This window comes from Trachemys scripta, chromosome 2 (genome assembly GCF_013100865.1).
Source record: "Trachemys scripta elegans isolate TJP31775 chromosome 2, CAS_Tse_1.0, whole genome shotgun sequence".
Taxonomy (NCBI): Eukaryota; Metazoa; Chordata; order Testudines; family Emydidae; genus Trachemys; species Trachemys scripta.
Genome location: NC_048299.1, coordinates 156022173 through 156047580, shown reverse-complemented (window position 1 = coordinate 156047580; position 25408 = coordinate 156022173). Strand labels below are relative to the sequence as shown.

Here is a 25408-nt window from a genome sequence, read left to right as displayed (position 1 = left end):
TAGAACCCCAACTGCCCCCACTACGTCCCAGAGTTTCTCCCAGGAAATGGGTGGATCTTGCAGCAAGTCCTAAGGCTAATAAATCTGGTTTCCGGGGTCCAAGTTGAGGTTCCTTCACAAAAAACACCTTCCCTCTTAAACCAGGGGACTGTCAGCTCAAGTGCCTCGCCACATTGCAGCTGCTCTGAGCCCAAACCATTTAGGTCTTTATAGGCCAAGAACACCTTAAATCCCACCTGGAAACTGATAGGCAGCTGGGGCAGATTCTGAAGCAACCGTGTCACCATGAGCTGCATGTAGTGCGGCTAGGCAAACAGGCATATGTCAGGGGATGTAATCTGGTCATTGGCAGATACCCAGAGCCCTCCTGGGGTGTGGTAAAACCTCTTGCTTTCCTTGGACGGGGGCACACAGAGAGGATTGTGACACAGGAAATTGGTGGCAGGGCTGATGTCTCAACACCTAGATACTATGGTGACCGTTGTTCCAGAAACGCCTCAGGGAGATGGGTTTAGCTGAAAGGTGTGACCAGAAAGTCCCTTATTGGCAACGTGTCTAAGCAGCCTCAGTAACACAGCCGAGATCAGCAGTTCTTCACACTGAGCTTAAATGGCAGGTGCTTCAGACAGTACCCAACTGGGGACTTTGGGCTGCATGGGCCTAAATCACACCCCTTTGGTCTGCTTGCCATCTCTCTCGCACACGTGTGTCTGGGGAGCTGCATGCTCTGGTGCAAGCCAGTAACTTTTTCACTCAGAATTTCAACAATGAGGCAGAACTTGGTGCTAAATCAGAGGCATTTCCAGTGACTGAACTTCAGTGTGATTGTTGGGGGAGGACCTTGAATGCAGTTGCTTTGGTTTACCCCATTATGTGACATCTGCTGCCTGGGGAATCTGTCTGGAACCTACCTCTGAGGTTTAGGCTCTGAGCAGTCTGGGTGAGAGGCAGGAGGCTGTCTGACCTTCTCTGAAGTAAGACAGTCTGATTACACACTTCTCCTATTGGTGGAATTGATTTGCACTTTCAGTTCAGGAAACCAGGTCTGTGCCTGTGAAACCTCTCAGGGTTTATAAATAGCTGCACACAGCACTTCTCTCTGGCTCCAAAGTGCAGTGAGCCAAAAGGGGTTTATGGAGCCACATGCAAAGCTGCAAATTGCCTCAGGTTTCATGCCCCTTAGCTGTGCCTGATCTCTGTCTCAATTTCCCACGGCTCACGGAAGGTCTGAGCCAGTTCCACTAGCCCCAGTGGCTGCTCCCCGGAACAGCAGCTGGGAGATGCCACAGGAGGAGGTGGAGACCTCCCTTTCTCCAGTAGTCCGAGTCTCCCTTTCCCTGGACGCACAGGAGGGGCATGTGCATGACCATCGGCAACTTCCACCTTTTGGTGTTTTGACAGCCTAATTTCAGCTCTTATCAGTCACAGGCCTAAAAATAGAATGGAGAATTAGGTCACTGCAGTGTTCTCCTTGGCAGGCGTTTTTAACTCTTCTCTGGCCATACAGATGTGCACATGTGCAGAATTGGGCCTGACTGGAGCATAGGCATTGCCAGGGTTGGATCAGACCCATGATTCATCTAGACCAGTAGCCTGTCTCTGATAGTGGCCAGCACCAGCTCCTTCAGCAGGAGGTGCAAGAGACCTGACGGGGTGATCATGGGATAATCTCCTTGTGGGAGGAGTTTCGTCCTGACCCCTGTCACTGAGAGGTTGGGTCGTTCCCTGAAGCGGGGTTTAATAGTCATCTTTTTAATCCTAACTCAATGTGTATGTTCTCATTATCAGGGCCGCACAGAGGATTCAGGGGTCCTGGGGTAAAGCAATTTTGGGGGGCCCTTCCATAAAAAAAGTTGCAATACTATAGTAACATGTATTTGGAAACGTAAAAAATAACCAGTGAAATACATTCAAAAATTAATTTTTAATAATTTGAAAATACACGAAATACATTATTTAAAAACATTAAAAAGCAACAGAGGGTCCTGTGGCACCTTTGAGACTAACAGAAGTACTGGGAGCATAAGCTTTCGTGGGTAAGATGCATCTGAAGAAGTGAGGTTCTTACCCACGAAAGCTTATGCTCCCAGTACTTCTGTTAGTCTCAAAGGTGCCACAGGACCCTCTGTTGCTTTTTAATGTTTTTAAATAATGTATTTCGTGTATTTTCAAATTATTAAAAATTAATTTTTGAATGTATTTCACTGGTTATTTTTTACGTTTCCAAATACATGTTACTATAGTATTGCAACTTTTTTTATGGAAGGGCCCCCCAAAATTGCTTTACCCCAGGACCCCTGAATCCTCTGTGCGGCCCTGATAATGAGAACATACACATTGAGTTAGGATTAAAAAGATGGCTATTAAACCCCGCTTCAGGGAACGACCCAACCTCTCAGTGACAGGGGTCAGGACGAAACTCCTCCCACAAGGAGATTATCCCATGATCACCCCGTCAGGTCTCTTGCACCTCCTGCTGAAGGAGCTGGTGCTGGCCACTATCAGAGACAGGCTACTGGTCTAGATGAATCATGGGTCTGATCCAACCCTGGCAATGCCTATGCTCCAGTCAGGCCCAATTCTGCACATGTGCACATCTGTATGGCCAGAGAAGAGTTAAAAACGCCTGCCAAGGAGAACACTGCAGTGACCTAATTCTCCATTCTATTTTTAGGCCTGTGACTGATAAGAGCTGAAATTAGGCTGTCAAAACACCAAAAGGTGGAAGTTGCCGATGGTCATGCACATGCCCCTCCTGTGCGTCCAGGGAAAGGGAGACTCGGACTACTGGAGAAAGGGAGGTCTCCACCTCCTCCTGTGGCATCTCCCAGCTGCTGTTCCGGGGAGCAGCCACTGGGGCTAGTGGAACTGGCTCAGACCTTCCGTGAGCCGTGGGAAATTGAGACAGAGATCAGGCACAGCTAAGGGGCATGAAACCTGAGGCAATTTGCAGCTTTGCATGTGGCTCCATAAACCCCTTTTGGCTCACTGCACTTTGGAGCCAGAGAGAAGTGCTGTGTGCAGCTATTTATAAACCCTGAGAGGTTTCACAGGCACAGACCTGGTTTCCTGAACTGAAAGTGCAAATCAATTCCACCAATAGGAGAAGTGTGTAATCAGACTGTCTTACTTCAGAGAAGGTCAGACAGCCTCCTGCCTCTCACCCAGACTGCTCAGAGCCTAAACCTCAGAGGTAGGTTCCAGACAGATTCCCCAGGCAGCAGATGTCACATAATGGGGTAAACCAAAGCAACTGCATTCAAGGTCCTCCCCCAACAATCACACTGAAGTTCAGTCACTGGAAATGCCTCTGATTTAGCACCAAGTTCTGCCTCATTGTTGAAATTCTGAGTGAAAAAGTTACTGGCTTGCACCAGAGCATGCAGCTCCCCAGACACACGTGTGCGAGAGAGATGGCAAGCAGACCAAAGGGGTGTGATTTAGGCCCATGCAGCCCAAAGTCCCCAGTTGGGTACTGTCTGAAGCACCTGCCATTTAAGCTCAGTGTGAAGAACTGCTGATCTCGGCTGTGTTACTGAGGCTGCTTAGACACGTTGCCAATAAGGGACTTTCTGGTCACACCTTTCAGCTAAACCCATCTCCCTGAGGCGTTTCTGGAACAACGGTCACCATAGTATCTAGGTGTTGAGACATCAGCCCTGCCACCAATTTCCTGTGTCACAATCCTCTCTGTGTGCCCCCGTCCAAGGAAAGCAAGAGGTTTTACCACACCCCAGGAGGGCTCTGGGTATCTGCCAATGACCAGATTACATCCCCTGACATATGCCTGTTTGCCTAGCCGCACTACATGCAGCTCATGGTGACACGGTTGCTTCAGAATCTGCCCCAGCTGCCTATCAGTTTCCAGGTGGGATTTAAGGTGTTCTTGGCCTATAAAGACCTAAATGGTTTGGGCTCAGAGCAGCTGCAATGTGGCGAGGCACTTGAGCTGACAGTCCCCTGGTTTAAGAGGGAAGGTGTTTTTTGTGAAGGAACCTCAACTTGGACCCCGGAAACCAGATTTATTAGCCTTAGGACTTGCTGCAAGATCCACCCATTTCCTGGGAGAAACTCTGGGACGTAGTGGGGGCAGTTGGGGTTCTAATGGGGGGTTATTTGTTGCAGGCCTCACGCACAAGCTTTACTGTTGTAACGTGTGAGTTACTATGCAGAGCGGCCTAGCTCGCAGAGTCGGTTGTCTCTGTGTATTAAAAGATATTCCTCCACTCGCTGTATGGCTTCATAGTTCAGGGGCTCAGACGGGCACTTAAACAAAAACGAACAACAATAATAAATGCGGGTTTCCCACCTCTGGTAGATGACGGGTAATATTCTTCACTTAAAAAGTAGGGATCCAGGTATAATTTGTTGCAGTTAACTACACACCTGAGTAGCGTTTGTTCTGTTTAACTGTTTCAGAATGCAAAAGGCAGGATGAGAACAGCTTGTAGAAGAAAACTGATGCAATGTTTGTTGGCCTGGTTTACCGCAGAGCTTTGCTGATTGTATTAGTAAGGAATTGGACAGAGGAAATAAGCACGCATATTGCATTTCCTGCTCAAACATATGCTAGCTAAGCAACATGGACCCTGCATTTCATCCCAAGACTGTTTATCCCTCATACCATGTCAATCACACACAGTTGTTCCATAGATCTCTGTTACGTCTGGTAGAGAAATGATTAGAGGCTGAACCTAGGACATAAAAACGATGACGCAGAGACTCATTCAATGGCACAGACATGGGTCAAGCACACGGCTGGAAGGCTCCCCAACAGTTAAATACAGGAAAATCAAAGAGCAGAATGTGGTATAAATTTCATCACCCTGCTAAGCGTGCAGAGAACTGCCAGCTTTTCCCCCTTACATCCCTCAAGAATTGCTCCTTTGAGCCAGTGAGAGGCTAGAGTCCCAGAGCATTGTGCTGGTACCAAGAGTATTTCATTTCCAGTGCTTGGAGACAGAAAGGCAAGGAGCGAAAGTTAAACTACAGATCGTTTCTATTCACCATCCCCGAATTGCCAACTCTTGTTGATTTTATCATGAGACTTGCAGTACTTGGCGCTTTTCTTATAGCCCCAGGTTCCTGGACTCACGAGAATCTCAGCTTTCTTTTATAAAAAGTAAAGAAAAAAGTTTCTAGCCCTCCTGGTTGCAGAGAAAAAGCTGCAAAATGAGAACCAACAGAACCCTAAGGCTCAGAAACCAAGGGGCAAAGAATAGGCACCTAAAATTTGTTTTTAAACTTTGATGATTTTTAAGCTCATGATTTTTGGGGGGCTGCCTGACTGATCTGGATTTTTATCCCAGAGGTTGCCCATGCTGCCATCCTCACATGGCACATTCTTGTTCCTCCCAATTGAATGCACATTTCAAAACATTCTCTGCTAGCACAAGCTGTAGATCTGCAAAGCCACAGGCATACTCCGCTAAAGCAATGCAACGCAGACACGCCCAGCTTACCTGATTGACAGAGATAGGTGTGTGCACAACCACCCCTCCAATGATCTCAGTTTTGTAGGCCACCTGTGGTTTCTTCTCCTGGGTTTGGGGTGCAATGGGGGGCTTTGTAATCTCTGTGGCTGGGGGCAAACTACCACTCTTTGGCACCTGTGAAAGACAGAAATGGGTGAGTCAAATCTAGCCCCAAACCACCCATCCTGGTAGAAATGAAGCCTTAGCAGGTTTAGGCTTAGGGTTTGCATCTGGGACATTGGCCTGTCCATTCTCCTGTTCAAATACAGCAGTGCCCCTTTAAAAAAAAAAAAAACCACCACGACCAAGACACCCCACATCAAGGTTAATGAGGGTGTGGCTCCATCCCAAGCTGTTTGCAGGAGAACCCTATGATATGAGGAAAGAAGAGAGGAGGTGGGTAATTAAACATCACCTGACATGAGTCTGCGACCTGCCTCTGGAGCCCTATGCATTTGTGCTCCTTTAATTGTCTTGCTCTAGTTACTGCCAGACTTAATGATTAGCTTTTGCAAGTCTAACCAGGCTAGACAACAGCACATCTACAGCAGTGTGACCCCAGCAGTGTGCAAGCTGCTGGGACCCGGCTTTGTATTCCGAGCACGCTGAATCATTCCCTTCCAAATGCTGATATACCATTAACCAGTAAGAGGTAACAGCAGGACAAGGCCGCTGTAATCCCACTGCAGTTTGGGGAACAGCCCTCTCCGTGTCCTGGGAAAAGGGCATGGATCTGTGCAGGAATCACACACCCCCTCACGCATTTCCCTGCGTGTATGTGGCCTGTTCTCTTGCTGTCGACATTGGTCTTTCCCAAACCGGCCCCTGAGACTCAGGGATGTTCCTATGTAAAGTTACTTCTTCTTCCTGTGTATGCAGATGACACTGCAAATCTGGCTGCTCTGTCACACTGCCAATGGGTGTGGCATAATCAGCCACAAATGCTCACGGATCATCCTGGGCCTGGCTGGACGCAGCCCACAGCCCTCTGGCTGAAGCTGAAACCTTGGATTTCTCTGGCTAAAATCAGAGGCTCCTTGCCACAAGCTGGTGTAAACTCAGGATGGATTCTCTGAACAGAGCATGACCCCCGCATGCTGGAAGGGGATCTCTGCAGCAGGTCTGGTCAGAGTGGGTCACCAGGAGCTCATCCATCTTAACTGGGATGGAAACTAATGGGTGTGCTTCCTCACTGTCCTGCACTCTGTGCAGTCCTTCCCACCTGTGTCAAGCACATGTCAAAGGTACCCTTTCCAGTTTGGTTGTGTTTTACACATACTTCACACAGGCTGAGTCACACCACAAGCAGCAGGGCAGGGGAGAACCAGGCTGCAGTAACTCTGTGCAGGCCAAAGGAAATTGCCAACCAGTTCACATGGGGTATGTCTATACTGCGAAGAAAAGCCTGCAGAACTGAGACTCAGAGCCTGAGTCAATTGACACTGGCCCACAGCGCTCAGACTGTAGGGCTAAAAATAGCCATGTAGACATTCTTGCTTGGGCTGCAAGACTCTCCCCCTCCGCCGGATTTCAGAGCCCAGGCTCCACTCCGAGCAGGAATGTCTACACAGCTATTTTTAGCCCCACAAGCCCGAGTCAACTGACCCAGACTCTGAGATGTGGTGGAGCTGTGGGTTTTTCTTTGCAGTGTAGACATATCCAGAGTTGGGGGAGAGTCAGGGTTACCTGCCTTACTCAGAGACTTTTCAGTCACTAGGGATCCAGCCCTTTGGCCCTGCGCTTTGCTCTGTTTACCCACATTGTTAACTTCGGCAGTACGTTCAGGGGCGGGAAGCGGGTGGAACTAACCCAACTGTGCTAAGTATAGTGCCAAAGGAAAGAAGCTCAAACCCAAGACAGCTCCATTTCTACAGCAACAGTTTTGTTACCTGTGTCAACAACCTCTCTCCTCTGCAGAGCTGGGCTAGCACTGGCAGCAGAGAAACTGCAGAGAGAGAAGGGAATTCATCCAGGTCCCTGAGCTGCAATATTGGTATCCGGTTTGTCAAGTGCCTTCGCAGGCACAGGTCTCCTCAAGGCCTTTTGGCTCCGGGGAGCCCCTGATTCTCATGCACGATTATTCCTTGCCTTCAGCATCCCCCAGACTGAGCAGAACATCCCACTCAACAGCAAGGGGACGGGACAAAGACACTGCACTCCACACTATAAGCCCAAAGGAGAAGATGTTGCTACTGGAAAATGACATGGGACAGTGCAGGTGTCCTGGAATGGTTCCCCCCCATGTGATTTAAAGGTTTCTTTATTGCTAGCATAGGCTAGAGGAAAGAGCTCCAGGCAGGGAGAAGACAGGCACTCCTGAGTTATAACCATTGCTCTGACACTGACTTGCTCGATGACCTGAGGTGAGTTGCTTAACTTCTCTCTGCCTCATTTTCCCTTTCTGTAGAAAGTGGATAATATGAACATACCTTTGCAGGGATGTTGGTAGGATAAGGTCTGTGCACTGCTCTGAACACGTCAGTTGCTGTGTACGGGCTAGGTACAATTATCTGGATTGCTTTCATGTCAGAAGCAAGCTCACGGAACTGAGAAACACGGAGTCTCAGGTCAGGTCTTCACTACGGGGGGTGGTCGATTTAAGATACGCAAAAGTAGCTGAATTCGACCTATCGGAGCCGACTTACCCCGCTGTGAGGACGGCGGCAAAATCGACCTCCGCGGTTCCCCGTCGACAGCGCTTACTCCCACCTCCGCTGGTGGAGTAAGAGTGTCGATTCGGAGATCGATTGTCGCGTCCCGACAAGACACAATAATTCGATCCTCGAGAGATTGATTTCTACCCGCCCATTCAGGCGGGTAGTGTAGACCTAGCCTCAGGGAATGTTCCTGCTATTCCCCAAGTTAGACTCACCATGTAGTTTGTATTCAGTGATTGGCCTCTTAACAAACAGACTGGACCAGTGTGCTAAAGATTTTTTTTTTAAAAAGAAGTAAATTTGCACTCCTGAAAGTAAGGGCTTATCTACACACAGGATTACATCATTTTTACTTAAGGAGCGATTTAAAACCAGGTTAGTTAAACTAGCGTAAAAGGCTGTGTGGATGCTCTTCTTTTGTTTGAGAGCAGGCTTATTTTGGTTTAGCTTAAGAGAATTAGGAACAGATAGAAGCTAGTCCAAAATAAAGCACTCAGGCAGAAATGAGAGTCTCCACACAAGAGTCTAGTCTAACTGAACCAGTTTAACTGAGCTGACTCAAGTTTGTGTGTAGATAAGGACTGAGAAGAGGAGTGAGTTGTCCAAGACTTTCCTGGCCGGACCCGAACAGACAGCTACTGTCTCCTACAGAAAGTGATTCAGTGCTGAACTAATCAACCCACTGGTCAGACATCTATCTGCAGCATGAAAAGGCTCAACAGAAAGCATTTTCTCTAGTTAATCTTTGGAGCAATAACCCAAGCAGTAAACTCCAGGCAGTTCTCAAAAGCCAGGCTCCGCTAACCAAGTGAAGTAGCCAGCCTTCAGTGGTAGGGAACAGGAAACATGAGCATCTTAACACACCATCGCTTCCTGTTTCAGAAACAGCACAGCTGCTGTGACAGAAAGCGACGAGCCAGATGGTTCCCACACCCGCGGGAGCCCAGCACTGCGCACTTTGCCTCAGCAACCTACACCTGTGCAGCATGGTCCAGCGGAACTTTATGCGGTTGTCACCTAGTGCACCAGGCTGCCAAACACGCTGGCGTGACGAGCAACTGGCCAGATCAGAACCTCTTGCGCAACACGCCGTCTTTCATCTGTCTGCATCTTCTCAAGCATCACGGAAGGGAGTGCAGACAAGGAGGTCTGTGCACGTCAATGCTGGAGGAGCTGGCACACATGGCCAAACCAACGGAAATGGTTTCACAATGCATACATAAAGAGATTGTACAGTAGGGGTCTGAATCTCTGCATGCATTACTGCTAGGGGGTGCCCGTTGGAATCCAGCTCACAGCAATCGGCCTGTGACTTAGTTTTCATCTGCAAAATGGAAAAAATAACGAGCTACCTCTCCAGGGTATCTACTGCAGCTAACTGCCCCAACTACTACAGTATCTATGCCCCTCAGAGTCTTTAATGTATGTACTCTCACCCCACCCCCCACCAAGTAGGGCAGTGCTATTATCTCCACTGTACAGACAGGGCAGAGAGAAACCGAGTGATTTGCTAAAGGTCACATACAAAGTCTGTGTGAAAGCAGGGAATTGAACCTGTCTCTCAATCCAAGAGAACCCTCCCTAGGAGCTGGACTATCCTTCCTTCCCTGCTGTGAGGTTTAGCTTAGTGCTGCCCATGTAGAGTGCTGAAGAAATATTTTGGCAAGTAACAAATCAAGACTTGCACAATACACATCAAGAGGTAGATTTTCAATGGCAAAGGGCAGTTAGAGGCCCAGATCCCACTGAAAGTCAGGATCTCCCCCCAAAACCCCATTTGTGCCTTTCAGAACTTCCCCATAAGTGACTGAGCCATTCCAGGCTACCGTGGCCCAAGGAGTTTTGAGGATAGTCAGCTGAGACCACGACAAATGCAGAAAAACAATGGCCTCGCGGTGGAAGGAGTGTGGACTGGAATCTCAGGCTTCAGCCCACAGGGGAGCCCAGCGCCTCCGGCTAGGGCTACTCACTTGTCTGATAACATAAGAACGGCCACACTGGGTCAGAACAATAGTCCCTCTAGCCCAGTAGCCTGTCTTCCGACAGTGGCCAATGCCAGGTGCCCCCAAGGGAATGAACAGAGCAGGGAATCATCAAGTGATCCATCCCCCATTCCCGGCTTCTGGCAAACAGACGCCTACTGCAATTAAAGAGGAGAACAGCCAGTCCTACTTAATAACTGGCCTTCTGAATGGTGCCTCTTCGCAAGCCGGCTCTCTCTAGATGCCGCTACCGTGCTTGCGATTTTACACCCCACACCCTAGCAACAGGTGCTCGCTGGGACAGACAAACCTCTCGCTCTTCCAAGAGACTATGAAATAAGGAAATACTAGCCCCGGCCTGAAGTGCCACCAGAGGTTTAATATGGAAACAGCCTTTCTTAGAACTTCTGAATCTAGACATGTGCTTTAACTTGTTATTCTGGCATGTTCAATCAACTATTGACCCTCTCTGACTAATTCTGTTTCCTGCACTTCAGAATTCCTCTGCCACTTAAGGCAGCTAAACCACGTGCATCACCCTGAGTGTATGTAACACAGGGTCAGGACAAAAATGCTACACAGCACACTGGTTGGGACCACCAGAATCCTGGGATCTCTTTCTGGTCTCATGTCTAAATGGGTTTGTATCCATATTGATCCCAGAAACGAAAGCAGGAGCGGCATATGCTGTTTGTTGTTGGCACAACAGATGAGCTAGCGTTTCAGTCCACCAGCTCTGATGCCAGATGAAGGGCCCAGCTAGCCCAATGCACTGTCTGGGTCAATTTATTTGCTGGTCTTAGGAAAAGCAGCACATTAATTCCCTTGCCCATTTTCACTGTATTTGGTCTTTCAGCGACTATGGGTTTCTACTCAGCACCCGGCCACGCTGCAGTTGGTAACAGGAATGGCACAGAAAAGCCAGACTGTGTAAACAGGCATACAGGAGAAAGGAAGTTCACAGGGAGCAGGTGGGTCAAATCTCACACCCAGAAGTCTTGCAAATGTTTTTTGTGGCACTGTCCTTTCTAACTGCCCTGTAGAAGGCAGGAGACTCCCCTGCTGGATTTGTCTGATGTGCTGAGCTAGTGACCAGTGAGTGATGCAGGCCAGCTCACCAATCTAGACAAGCCAGAGGATCCAAGAAGGCCCAGCCAAAGTTTAATAGTTTGGGGTTTAGGGGTTTAAAAATCAAACAGGCTCCTTTCAGCAATAAACAGATGCAATTATTTCTAAAAGCCGCATACTAGGGGCCCGATTCGCCAATGCCCAGCACCTTGTATCCTCACTGATGCCTCTGCAGAATGAGTGCAGAGTGGAGGTAAAGCTCGCTCAGATCAGAACAGTAGCATTTTACATTAACTTTCCACAGGTGCAAATGACAACACAAGGTGTAAGGCATGAGGAGGAACAGATCAGTGTCCTTCAAGTCTAGAGTTCATATTCGGCTAGTCATATTTTGGAGGAAACTGCCACCAGGGCAGTTGCCATGCCTCTGGGGCTAGATTGGGGTTTTTGCAAGTGTAACCTGCACCCAGAAGTGAATGGAAGGTGCAAATCAGAGCAGGTGCAGCCAAGCAGCTCACCCTCCATCAGGCAGCTGCAGGGACCCAGATTTGCATCCTCAGTTCACTTGCAGATACAAAAAGGCAAGTGCAACGCGCACCAGCAAAAGGCAGGCCAGGACCCAGCCCTTTGGAAAATGAAATCCTGTGTATTTTATTATATTGCAATATTGTAGATGCACACCACATGATCAACTGATGCTTGGAGAAGAGAGTTCTTTGCTAAAGATCACTGTTTAACTTGTTCAATATCATTCATCTTGATACATGATTTATAAAAAACTAGGCAATATATATGATGCAGTAAAATCCATCTAGCACTGTGACCATTAGGTATATAGAGTCCTTCAATTCATCCTTCTAAAATCATATGACTCCTTCAATGGATCTGTTAGGTTCTGGGATGTCCCATGATGAGTCAAGCTTCAAGAACCTTAATCAGAACAGACACTCCACCAGCCCATTTCTACAAACTGAACACTAAATATACTGTATATGGACAGCTCTATCATTCCAGTTCGCTTTTATTCTTAAATTACCATCAACAACAGGGACAGGCAGCATCTCTCATTGTAAGGAGCATTAAACAGCCAAGGAGAAGGCAAACCAGAAGTCACTGGGCCACTGTTAACTTATGGCTATATAAATACACTGGTATATGAGAGGGGAAAACAGAGACATGTCCAGTCACATTCCCTCCCGTACTGCGTCCCACAATACAAAGTGTTTGCTGTATCAAATCTCATGAAACCAATTGTACAAGGAAGGAGAAAAACTGAATAAGCAAATTACTTTAGCACAAGAAAGAAACCCTTTGATAGCAGCAGCAAGAAATCAGTTACACACAGATCCCAGCCTTCAATAATTACATTGACACAGTGGCACCAGAACACATAAGGGTGTGTCTATCTCCCGGAGAAGCTTCTCTTTTCAAGGGCTTAATCATTGTCACACGCAGCAGCTGTGCCTGGGAATACGGGAAGTGCATTTATCTTATCTTTGTTTATAAATATAAAAGTCTCTCCAGATTTAAGTTACCGGAGAAGGAAAAGAAACCAGTGAGATCACTCATCTGAGGCCAGATTTTCAGAACAGCTCACTTACTATAGTTTTCAATGGTAGCTACCGGTCCTAAGGACTTTTGAAATTCTGGCCCACATTGTGGATGCTAAGCACTTAGAAATCCGGCCCTGTGTCTTTTTCCAGCTCTAAAATCTCTTTAGGAAGTTTCATAACCAAAAGATCAGCCCCTTTTCTTGGAGTATTTTCTTTCTTAAATTAAAATCATGCAAGTCATTAAAACTTACAAAGCAGCAGCTAAGCATGCCGTGTTTAAATCACTTCTCTGTACTCTCCAGGAAGCTACAGCAGTCCCATTCCTTCTAATGGGAGCTGAGGGGGCTCGGGAGCTCTGGGACAGTCATGCTGATGGTACTGCAATTGCTTTATACCACAGAGCAGCACGATGGATCGGAGCAGCTCCCAAGGGGACTGAAGGACAGCGCAGCAGCTAGCTGAGAATAGAGTTTCAACTCCTTCCTTGGTTTTGTGGTTGTGAATCACAACCTCAGCATTAATTAAAACATGACAGACTCAACATTCTGACTAGGAATTTCCTGCGGAGCTAGCAGTGCTAACTCCACATCAAGCGTGGCTCAGACTCAGCGCACAGCTGGCTCCAGGAGCAGCCCGGTTTCTGGCCAGACTCAGCCATTACCTTTGAGCAGGTTGCAGAAAGGGGATGAGGTAGAGCAAGAAGTTAAATATGGCTTTCCAAACATTTCTCTGACAGCCCCACTGCCCAAGAGGGAAGAGGAGACAGCAGTGATAGTAGCGTAACATACCGTAATCTTGCTGGCACGGTTCAGAGCCTCCACCCAGTCCTGTAGGTCCTTTTGATCACTGGCTTGTAAGAAATAGCGCTGAGATAAAGCATTGATAACTATCAAAGAGAAGAATAAAAAAAAAAAAAGAGAGAAGGGAATCCTAGTCAGTGCTCAGCCTGCTTAAACTAATCCAATAATAATACCTTGCACATCAGCAGCACCTCTCAACTTCCAACCCCACAGTACCCTGCAAGCATTACCTATTTCAGCCTTGCAACCACTTGACAGGAAAATATACAAGGAACCACCACTGAGCTGCAGCCACCTCTGGGGTGGAGTATGGCAGTTGTTTAACTGCATGTTGCCACACTACACAACAGTTCAGGACTGAGCATGAAGAATATCACAATCCAACTGAAATGATCTGAATTAGAATTTAACTAGGGCACTCGTAGTAACATGCCTACAAGTGCCCTGGGAGCTGTTATGACTGCCAGCGGTCAGAACCACAGTTTTAAGTTTCATCTGCAATGCTCAAAGGCAGATCAACTCCTTAACAGGAGTCCCATGAGAGTCTGGAAAACTCTCTTGGGACACGCAGCCCCTCCTCTCCATCCCCTGACTTCTCAGCTCATATGGCCTTCTGGCTTGCAGCAGCTGGGTCAAAGGAAACATTCTCATAGGATTTCTGCATTGAAAACCTTGAGACATTCTGAACTGCACAAGGTTTTGTTGAAACCCAGGCCTCCTCACATTAGCCATCTGCACTTGCAGTTCCCTGCATGTGGACTGCTGCCAATCCACTCTATGCGGGGGTGTCCTGGCTCTGGAGTACCAAGGAGTTAAACTGTAGCACTCCCCATATTTTACCTTCGTAGGCTCCTGGAGCACAGCACAGCAGAGCAGCAAGCTCAGTCATGGCGTGGGAATATGCTACCTGCTCTGGTTTGGTGCTGATTCATGTCCCCTGCATGCAAGTATAGAAAATTGTGGCCCCCCACCAGGGCCGGCTCCAGCATTTCTGCCGCCCCAAGCAAAAAAAAAAAAAAAAAGCCACGATCGCGATCGGCGGCGGCAATTGGGAAAAAAAAGCCGCAATCGGCGGCGGCAGTTCAGCGGCAGGTCCTTCGCTTCTAGAGGGAGTGACAACCCTGCCGTCCCCAAATTGCCGCAGGTGCCGCCCCTCTCCCTTGGCCGCCCCAAGCACCTGCTTGTTAAGCTGGTGCCTGGAGCCGGCCCTGCCCCCCACCCCAGCCCTTTGAGACAGGTATGTGCTGGTGCTGTTGTTCCTGCTGCTTGAACTCTGAGGTGAGCTTAGTGCTCACGAAAGTGAGGAACTTTTGTGGCTTGGGTAAAGCCGAGGGCCACCGGGAAGGGAAATCAATCCCGGACCACCTCTTCTTTGCAATGACAGGAATGCAGAAAACTACATTGCATAATGCACTGCAGCATGAGGGTGAATATGGGGGAAAGCTCCATTAGTGCAGTGATGCACTAGGACAAGGTTGCTCAGGCCAGACAACCACCCAGAGCATCCATGCTGCTGGGGTATACAGGGAAAAACTGAGGTCCCCTCCCATCCAAAGGATTCTGGGCGAAATCCACCCCTGTGCAGAAGCAGCCAGCAAAAGGATCAAGGCACCATTTAGCCCTATGGGTTTCAGAGGGACTTAAGTGGTGCATATAGTCCTTTGTGCTGACTGCTCTGTACAAGTGTGAATTTCACCCTCTCTGAAAACATTCTTCACAGCATCTCACACTTCTGGAACACCTTATACTAATGAATAAAGAAGGCCCATGGATAATTGCTGTTTATGAATTCTCATGGTTTATAACAGCCACCTAACCCTGCAGTCCTCCCGTCAGAGACCTGTCATGATGTGAGCTCTGGGCATTTTGGTGTCCCCCCTCCCCCATGTGTTACACTCACCAAAGCAGAACGGGACTTTCGGTTTTTGTTTCGGGGTGGCGACGCTGACCTGAAGAGAAACAGATTTTTAAAATAAAGCACATTAGCGGCAGTGAGATGGGGCAGCATCTGCTTCCATTAGAAAGGACACATTGTCTTTCATTCTTCAGCACTGTAATTAAGGCCGTTTATAAATCATGAGGAGCTCATGCAAGCCTGAGTCAAAGCAAAATTAACATGACAAGTGAGAAAGGATGTTCTGATGAGCCTTTCTCACATACCTCCTTAGTCTCAGTTGTGTCTCACTAGAAGATACTGTGCCCCTCATCATGGGCCCAAATGTACCTGTGTCCTGCGCAAACATCTCATGGCTAGCTCTAGATTGCAGTTGCATTTCTTTGGTGGAGAGATGTATATGTATTTCTACACCGCTATATGGCTCTGGTAACTGCAGATTTAGTTAATGGATATGGCTAAAACCTTGCATACAAGATCTAAGGCTCTGCTGAAGATGCAAAAAGTACTAGCACCTAGCTAGCAAAAACTGTGCCAAATGGAGTTAAGAGAATATGTGCATGTTCACATGTGGACATGCTAACAGATGCAGATCACCTAGAACGGCTATCTCAGCACAGGGTACACATGCCCTATAGTGGTGTAATTTCTCTTACTTCCACACCAAATCTCTGATGCTGATACACTGCAGTGCTACTGTTTTACTACAACATTTTCTTTGGTGCAGACATTTTCTTTTGCTGGAAATAGACCAATCGCCGAGCATGAAAAGTACTGCCTTGCAGCAAGCCAGGCAAGCCTCTGCGTTACAAAACCACCACAGATATGTTAACAGGCAAAGTGACAGTTGGCCTTTAGAGGCTGATATATCCTGTGCATATCAGAATGAAATTTATGATGCAAGTTCACCAGCGCTGCTACCCACGATGAGGTCCCCCACAGCTGAGTGAGCTCTCAGGAACTCATTCATATCAGATTTAATAGAGACCACGTGTAGTAACGAACTCAGCAGCCCCAAAAGAAGGTCACTTCAGAGAGCAGTCTCTCATCTGCTGCTCTCCCTCAACTCCAGTGCCAGCCACGCTGCACAACAAGGATGCAAATTCTTTCAGGGGCCCTGGCAGTATGAATTTCTGTTGGACCAAACACACACTGTGTGGTAATTAAGAAAACTGAAGGAAAATAACAGTGGTTGCTCCCTAAAGAGTAGGAATCATTTATGTAAGAGTAATATTCCTGGGGGCTCCAGGCATGGCCTTTATAGAGTATATTTATTTTGACAGGCTTCTTACTTCTGAACCAGTCTATAATACTTTAAATATGCTTTCTCAAGCAAACCTCCATTTCTCTGGCATGTTTATAATTGGTAGTTAAAGCCATTGGTATAACCCAACCCTGCAGTTTACGACTGAATCGAGCGCTGTAGCAATTTTCATTTAGTCTAAAATATATATAATATATATAATTTATAAGTGAAGTTCCTTCTGAAATGGGGAAGACTGCATCCCTCAGCATTGCTTCATCTGAGTTTAATTTATAAATCATGAATCAGCAGGAGCAGAGATCTGCTGGGTCTTTTTCCAACTACAGTAACCAAAGCTGATTCCATATCCCACCCCACCCCAAGATCCAGACAGTCGAAATTCCAAGCAAATAAAGGTGTTACATACAATCCCAACTTGCCTGGTCAACAGAGCCACGATATTAGCCACATGACTCTCTGTCAAGGGATTTAAGCAAGCAGCATTTCCTACCGTTTATTGTTCCCTGTGCTGTTTTCACCTACACGGCCCACCTTACAGTCTTTCTGGTGGATGCTGTTCCAGCTAATCTGCCTTGGCCCTGTACCACACAAGCACTGCACAAGCACTAATGAAGTTGTAGGAAAAGATGCACAGAAAGACTAAGTGACTCACCCAAGGCAACAAAGAATCTGGACCAGGGCAGAGGTAGGATTTGAACCCAGAACTCCCACACCTCAGCTAGTGCCTTAACCACAAAGCAGTCTTCCTCTGGGAAGAGAGTCTCAATGTTTCCGAACCAGTGCTGCCTGCTGGCAAACACAGTGGCCACCTTGTGCTCAGCACTAGTTCACACCCACCCTTGGACACTAGTACCTGCTATATTAAGGCGGGGAGTGTGAATACTGGCCAGGATACTAGAGTTCCCCTCCACTCTTTTCTAAAAGTCCCTTAGTATATTTAACATTCATTTGGCAGTCCATGGAAATTAGCAGAAGGGACCTTGGTTGGACAGTGACTGCTCCTGGCACTGTACAGCAGGGACAGCACTGGGCGTGAGCCAAAGTTCTGGCATGAGGACTTGAACCCACAACCTTACGTCCAAGAGGCGGGTGAATACAACTGAAGGGAACAGACACTGAAGACAGACATGGGGGATCTGAGTTTCTACCCCCTTGCTCTCTGGACAGTCAGTTACGCCCATGCAGAATTGGTGTGCAGCACTACCAAACCTCCAGGGTGGAGTCGATATGGGGCAAAGGACTCCCAGGGGACAAAGAAGCGGAGATATCAGGCCTTGAAACAACAACCCTGCAGCCAGCCCCACAGGAAGAGGAGCAGCCTACGGACTCTGCACTTGGAGACCCTGCCCTCTAAGGGAGGTGTCAATTCCACCTGGAGGAGACACACCCACGCTAGCTTTAATCAAGTTAATGGGCTAAAAACCAAAGTCTAGCTGCTGTGATGCAAGCAGTGGGAGGGGCCAGCTTCCCCGGGGAAAAGCCCATCTGAGACCACAGGAACATACAGGGGATGGCCAGCCTGTCCCGGGGCTCATACAACTGGGGCTACACAGTTATAGTTAGTGCACCAGCTTAACTGGCCCTGCTGCAGGTAGGTGTCCTGGAGCTGGAATTGATGGCTCCGGTTTGAAGCACAGACAGACCCGAGGCTACGCCTACATCGGCGCTGGGGGTGCGATTCCCAGCTCACGTGGATGGACAGGCGTTGGCTCTCAAGCTAGCCCACTAAAACAGCAGCGAAGCCAGGGAAGCAGCGAGGGCTGCCAATCCTCCAGGATTGTTCTGGAGTCTCCAGGAATTAAAGATATAATCTTTAATTAAAGATTATATGTCATGTGATGAAACCTCCAGGAATTCGTCCAGCCAGAACTGGCGACCCGAGTCGCAGCAAGTGGTAGCATGGGCTAGTGCCAAGGACAAACCCACCAGAACCCAGTGGGTACATTCTCAGCACAGCTAGTAGCCCGGGCCACCACTGCCCACGCTACCCTAGCTTCACTGCGCTAGCTTGGTGAGAGGGCGGGAGCTGGTACCACTCCCCAAGCGCCAAACACAGACAGACCCACGTTTATCCAGGAGAGTCCCACTCAGTTGGGCACGGCTTTGAATCAGCAGCTCATTCAAGTCTCCACGGAAACGTCACAGGAGAGATGTGTAGGAAAAAAGGCACCCTCTACTGAAGCTCTTTGGGACCAGGACTGTCTCTCACTAGCTATGGGCATCCAGCACAATGGGGCCTGACCTCATCTGGGGCCCTCTAGGCACTCCTGTACTGCACATTAAAGAACCACAACACAACTCCCGAGTCTCAGCGAGAGCCGTGTTGCGCAGAGGGCGATGTTTACATGACACCTTGTTGCTGAATATTATTTACTTAAACTGATTACAAAGTTGATAAAACACATCGTTATACATGTGAACCAGGTTCAATCGGACGCTGAACAAGACTGGCACTCTGAGCAATGAAATAGATTTAAAATGCTGTCTTCCAGCCGGGAAGTTTCATTTGCAAATAGCTCATGGCTGGGGCATAAGGCCCGATCCGGACTGCGTACTGGTTGCCCTTACTAAAAGCTTCCGGGTTCTGTGGCTTTGCATTCTTCCTCATTATTGAAATATCCTCCTTTCTGCCTAGCAACCCTGCTGGCCTATGTGATGTCATTTTTCAAAGGAAATGCAGACCTCTTTGCTACACTGAGAGACCTGTCACAGTAGAGCTGGCAGGAATCAGAGGATCCATTTGGCAGGCAATTCCACAACTTCAAATTTTCGAAACAAAGCAAAAAAAAAAAAAAAAGTCTAACATTTCCCAGGAAACAAATTTCTGAAAAAAATAATTCATTTCAGGTCATTTTGTTCCAATTTCCAACTTTTTAAAATGTCAACTTTTTTAATACTATAAAAAACAAAAAACAATGAGTTTAATTCTGAAAAGTTTCAAAATTAAAAAAAAAAAAAACAAAAAAAACTGAAATGTTCTATTCCCCAAAATGCCAAGAAGGGAGATTCTGACATTATTGCAATGTTTAGTTCTGGGTTTTTTCTAAACAAAATTTCATCAAAATCTATAGGTTTTTCAGAATGTTTTGATTTCAACAAAAAGGACATTTTTGGTTAACAAACATTTTGAAGAACAATATCCGCACCAGTTCTACCCAGCAGTAGTATAGAGCAGATAACTCTGGACTCCTACAAATTGCTGTAATGGGCAGGCCATTAGTTTATTTCTAGGTCTATTTCACCTCCTCCCACAGCTGAACAGTTCTGAGACACCACCCTCGTATTACCTTGGATATATAGGTCAGCTGCAAAGATCCGACAGCTCCTGACCCGAGAGCCAGATTCTGCAAAACAGTCAAGAATGTTAAGAGTTAAAAGATAAACAGTCACAAACCAGGTGAGCTAGACTAGCACTTTACACTTTGTTTATGGAGGGGCACCTTAATAGTTCTGTCCTCACCAATGGTCTCTATATGTCAGCATTTTACCATACTGTGAGACCCATCACTATGCCTCAGCAAGGCAGTAAAGGGTGCACTAGTTGGTGTGTAGTTTATTGCATGGGGAAAGTTGTTCTGTTCTTTAACATTAGTCAAGAGGCCAGAGATCATGGCACTGGGCATAGATTATAAATGAAAATAAAATAAAATTTCTCTGAGCTGCATTTACAAAAGCCACACAATGAATGCTAGTCCAAATGGTGACTTATGCTAGTGCACACAGAAGAGATTCCTACAGCTCACCTTTTATTCTTATTATTTTAATCACTGTAGTAAATGCCACGACCACTCCCGGAGCTGCCAGCCACAACAGATACAAAACTCCAGACACCTGGCTACTGGGTGAGCATATTCTGCATGACCCCATTTCTAGGATGACAGATATTTTAATCATTTTTGTTACTGTCTTTACACCGAGATATGAACTGGAATGGGGACCTAATAATGTCTCACACTGACATAGTGCTTTATCATCTCTTCAGGAGTTAAACTGTATAAAATATCATTGGTGTGGTGTAAGAGAACATAGTATACACAGAGAAACTGATTTGTTGCAGTTTCCTCTTGCAAAGACTCAGCCATAGGAAAGTCTAACAACATACATGGCAGAAAGCATCCTGCATCATTTCATTTCTGAAGCCCCAATTCAGCAAAGCAGATGCTTAACTTTACGTATGTGCTTAAGCCCACTCCTATTCAGCAAAACACTTAAGCAGGGGCTTAACTTTGAGCACACACGTCTCATTGAAGTTAGAGGGACTTGAGGTGTGTGCTTAAGTGCTCTGCTGGATTGGGGCCTGAAAGTAGATGCAGCTCATACAAAACATTATGCAGATTATACTATTTAGCAAAATGAGAAAGAGGAAGATAACAACTGCTCCCCACACCCCGCCCCCATTCGATACAGCTAGCAGCAGGCATTGCTGGCTGATACTGACTCATCAGAATAGCTCTGCATTCTAACCACAGCTATGAACTGCCCTAGGAGTAACATCTGGGAGAGTGACCAATCACTGCACCGCTATGGGTCAGAGCCAACCTAGAAAAGAAACTGCTACCCCACATTCCACCCCCAGCTTTGGACCTGCGGCTGGTTCACCACCAAGAAGCCGAACAGATCACTGGCTGAGACCAGAAGATATTCTCGTTTTATTTGTCTTGGATTCAAAGTCTAAAAGGGTGTGGAGGGGGAATTCAGGAACATTTCTGACACACACTCATACGTACTGATAACAGAAACCATTCAGTCACATTCCAGCTTCCCTCAGCAAGAAAGCATGGCCGAGGCAGTGACCCATCCCACTTGGAAATGAAGGACTGCTTCCAGCTGCACTCAGGCTGAATGCTGCTTCAATGAAGTGACCCAGCACCAGCTTCCCAAGAGAGGCCTGATCCAACACTCTGAAGCCAATGAGAGTCTCTCCACAGATTTCAATGGGCTTTGGATCGGGCCCCAGAAGTGGGAAATTCAACCTCAGAGCAGGAAAAGGATATGAGTGAGCACCAGACTTAAAAAAAAGAAAAAAGAAAAAAAGAGAGAGACCACCCTCTGTATTTCTTACTGAGCACGGTACAATATATTCACCTCATGTTGTGGCAAGATAGAATATGAAAAAGCACAATAGAATCTGCTATCCCTACCACCAGATCCTTCCTTAGACACTCTCTCCATCCGATAAAGGCATCTCTTCTATGCAACTTAAAGCATCAAGGAAAATTAGTGGTGCGAGATAACGTTACGGGACACAGCTTCCCCAGAAACAGGCATCAGACAATCTGACACAAATGGACATCCAAATGGCGACTTTCCATTATGATACCCACGAGATTAATGATGGGATGTTTTATGCCAAAACAACCCAATGATTGAACTGCAGAGAGGATTTCACCTCGCCAAGATCCTGATATTTGCAGTGTTGTTATAGCCACGCTGGTCCCAGGATCCTAGAGACACAAGGTGGGTGAGGTAGTGTCTTTTACTGAACTCACTTCTCTTGGTGAAAGAGACAAGAGTTACACAGAGCTGAAGAACTGTATAGCTTGAAAGCTTGTCTCTCTCACCAACAGAAGTTGTCCAATAAAAGGTATTACCTCACCCACCTTGTCTCTCTAGGATCCTGGTAGACTGTTACATGGCAGTTTTAACATCAGAATGGGAAATAAATCATTCCAGATTGCTAAGAAGGACAGGGTTCCAGGCACAAGGAAACCAACATTTTCCAGCACTGAAGTTGCTGTTTCTGCTCGTCTTAACTAGTGAGCGAAGCTGGTGTAATAAAAAATAGGGGGAGAGAAAAATGTGAAGCCAATTAAAAAATGTGATCTCCGTTTTTGGGATTTCAATAGCATATCTGTCTAAATAAAGCCTGTTTACTCCAATCATTAGAGTCCGAACACAAGCAGCACTGCGAAGGTGTCCAAGGTAACTGGAAAAAAAGATACGCGTGATCAAAAGCCAGCTCTAGCTGTGAAACCCCAGCACTGAACTCTTGTAACAAATGCATCTTAAAAGTGGGAGGGGCAGATGCAGCACAAATCAGGAAGCAGAAGCTCTTTGAGCTGTGAAGTATGAAAGCCATGCAGATCTGCAATGCTCCACAGAGTGCATTCTGGGACCTCACCTGGGGGTTATCCATATACCACAGAAGACAGTTGGCCTGGGTGTCCAAGATGAAATATCTTCGCAGAAACTTGCCGCAGGTCTCATTTTCTTCGATGTCTAGAAACCCACAGATACGATTCTGTCGATCCACATAAGGCATCCCGGGCTTCTTGTAGCATCACCCTAGAAAACACAAATGCCTGCGGTGAAGCCAGGGCACTCCCAGCCCTACCGTAAGCCATGGCGATGAAGTGTTCTTTCCCTGTTCTAGGCTGACTTCATATTCACACACACCCCACTGTCCCTTTCCCTGTCTAGAGCTGGGGTGACAGTACAGTCACTAGGTTTGGGCATGCAGGCTAAAGCAGCCGAGTGTGAGGAAGAAGATGGCTGGATTGGGTCACATTTGACACACAGACATTCTGTTCCACTTTCACATTTAACTGGCCATTAGCATGTTGGTCCTGCTGCACATAAATGGAAACATTTGTCCAAATTCCACCTCCTTGAGGTTGCGCATCATTTCACAGCCCAAATGTCATGAAATTGAACAACAGATACCGGGTATTTAGCTTGGTCTAGAGCAGGGGCGGCTCCAGGCACCAGCGCAGCAAGCGTGTGCCTTGGGCGGGAAGCCGCGGGGGCGGCGGGCCGGTCACCGTGAGCGCGGCAGTCAGGCAACCCTCGGCGGCAACGTGGGATCACCCACAGAAACGCTGCCAAATCCACGTGACAAGTGCCGCCGAAGGCCGCCTGATTGCCGTGCTTGGGGCGGCAAAAAACATAGAGCTGCCCCTAGTCTAGAGACTGAGCTTCTCACTGCAGGATGGTTGAAATAGGAAGTAGAAGATTTAGGCCTCAATCCTGGCAGGCTCCCACACCCGCACAGAATGCGGTTGGATTCAATGGAGCTCCCAGCAGGGTTTCAGCGGGATGGTCAGCTGCAGGATTGAGGTCTTGGATTGTATTCAAACTGTTATCCAAACATACTGGTGCTTCTGCTAGGGACGTGACAGAGCCAAACCCCACCCCACCTTTGCATGTTTCTGCTACTAGCAGACAGACCACCAGACTGAGGAATTCAAGGTCACGGCGAGACAAAGACACCCGGCACTACGATTCTGGACACATTCAGAAGCTGGGTAAATAAAACAGACGAGAGTGACCAAAATAGCTCAGCTGGGGAACTGCAGGAGTTGGGAGAGCAGGGAGTTTCCAGGAACTACAGATGGACTCAATCACTACAAGCTACTCAATAGCTCGCTAGCCCAACAGCACTATCACAAGAAGACTCAGAACACTTCACTGTTCCCCGCCTTGTCACAGCACAAGGGCCACCTGGATGGTCACAGAGCAGCAGCAGGCACAAGGGAAACAACGGCCCCAGGACGGAGCAAGACATCATCCCCCACAACAGAGCAGCAGTTGGTGATGCAGGGAGGCCTAGGACCCGACCCCCATTCCACTCCAGAGGCGTCTAGGAGACAGCAAACTCAAAAGCCAGCAGCCCTTGGCCAAAACAAACCAAAAAAAAAATTATTACGAACAGGTGAACAGCCATGAGAGCTTTATGGCAGGAAAAGCCCAAGTCACTCAGCCCCTGAGAAATGCAAAGCTTGGAATCAAAGTGAGAGAGAGCACACACGCACGCACGCACACAAACCCACCAAGGAATGGAAAACAAACTGCAACTCCTGCAGAAAGTATGTATAGTGGGGATGCAGAGTCAGCAATGATCAGTCCTCTCTGGGTAAAAACGTGTCACTAAATGTACACAAGCTGCAAACACCTTCCAACATTACCCTTGTTACTCAGGGCCCAGCATCTGCCACCTAGCCTCAGGGATTCACATGTCCTACAGGAACATTGTTCTGCAAAGGGACAGAGCCTGGCTGAACAAGGAGACCTCAACAGCTGCAGTTTGAGCAGGAACAAACTGTCCCTTTGGAGAAGTTGAGAGTTTTTCGATCAGAACAATAAGAATCTGGGAAGATTCGGCCCTACGGAGAAAGAACCTCCCTCCCCGCTGGCCAAGAGCTCAGATACCACAGAGACAGACACCTGAGAAAGTCAGCGAGAGAAGAACAAGATGCCAGGTTTGACAGTGTGATGGTTAGAATCTGGCGACTGGTCTCTACTAGCACCCCCAACTGGTGTTAGTGCAAGGGAGGAAGATTTGGGACCTGGCTCTTGGTCACCTTGCAACATCATCATTTACAATAAGGGCGAAGTGGGTGCAAAACCCCACCATTCTAGAGTGGCAGCGTTTCACACTCAATTTGCAGGATGTTAACGACTGGGGCAATGGAAAAGCAGGCCCTTTAACATGGAGCTCACTACAGACATGGACTATGGGACTGATTCTCCACTGTCTTGCACACTGTTGTCATTTACACGTCTGCACAGTCAGCACAAAACACTAACACTCTGACCCACTTTGCACTGGACCATGTCCCAACACAAAGTGCAGAGCAGTGGAGAATCAGGTGCTGTACGTAGGCAGTTGGAAAGGCACCATATCTCAGAAATGCCTTGGGCAAGAAGCTCTTAATTATTGTGACTCTTGGTGGATAGAATGGGAGGTGACCTATATCACATAGATGGACTGGTTACA

At 47.5% G+C, this 25408-nt stretch overlaps 1 protein-coding gene across 1 annotated transcript in view; it reads right to left on the bottom strand.

The window, feature by feature from the left end:
* The window catches only part of PLEKHA2 (pleckstrin homology domain containing A2), a 56301-nt gene that overhangs the window by 22564 nt on the left and 8329 nt on the right, over positions 1 to 25408 (bottom strand). The window contains exons 2-6 of the mRNA XM_034762010.1: positions 22814 to 22977; positions 19980 to 20036; positions 15435 to 15483; positions 13523 to 13620; positions 5463 to 5609 (exon numbers count right to left, since the gene is read on the bottom strand). Coding sequence (XP_034617901.1) covers positions 5463 to 5609; positions 13523 to 13620; positions 15435 to 15483; positions 19980 to 20036; positions 22814 to 22954 — 492 coding nt within the window. The 5' untranslated portion in view covers positions 22955 to 22977. The remainder of the gene's footprint in view (positions 1 to 5462; positions 5610 to 13522; positions 13621 to 15434; positions 15484 to 19979; positions 20037 to 22813; positions 22978 to 25408) is intronic.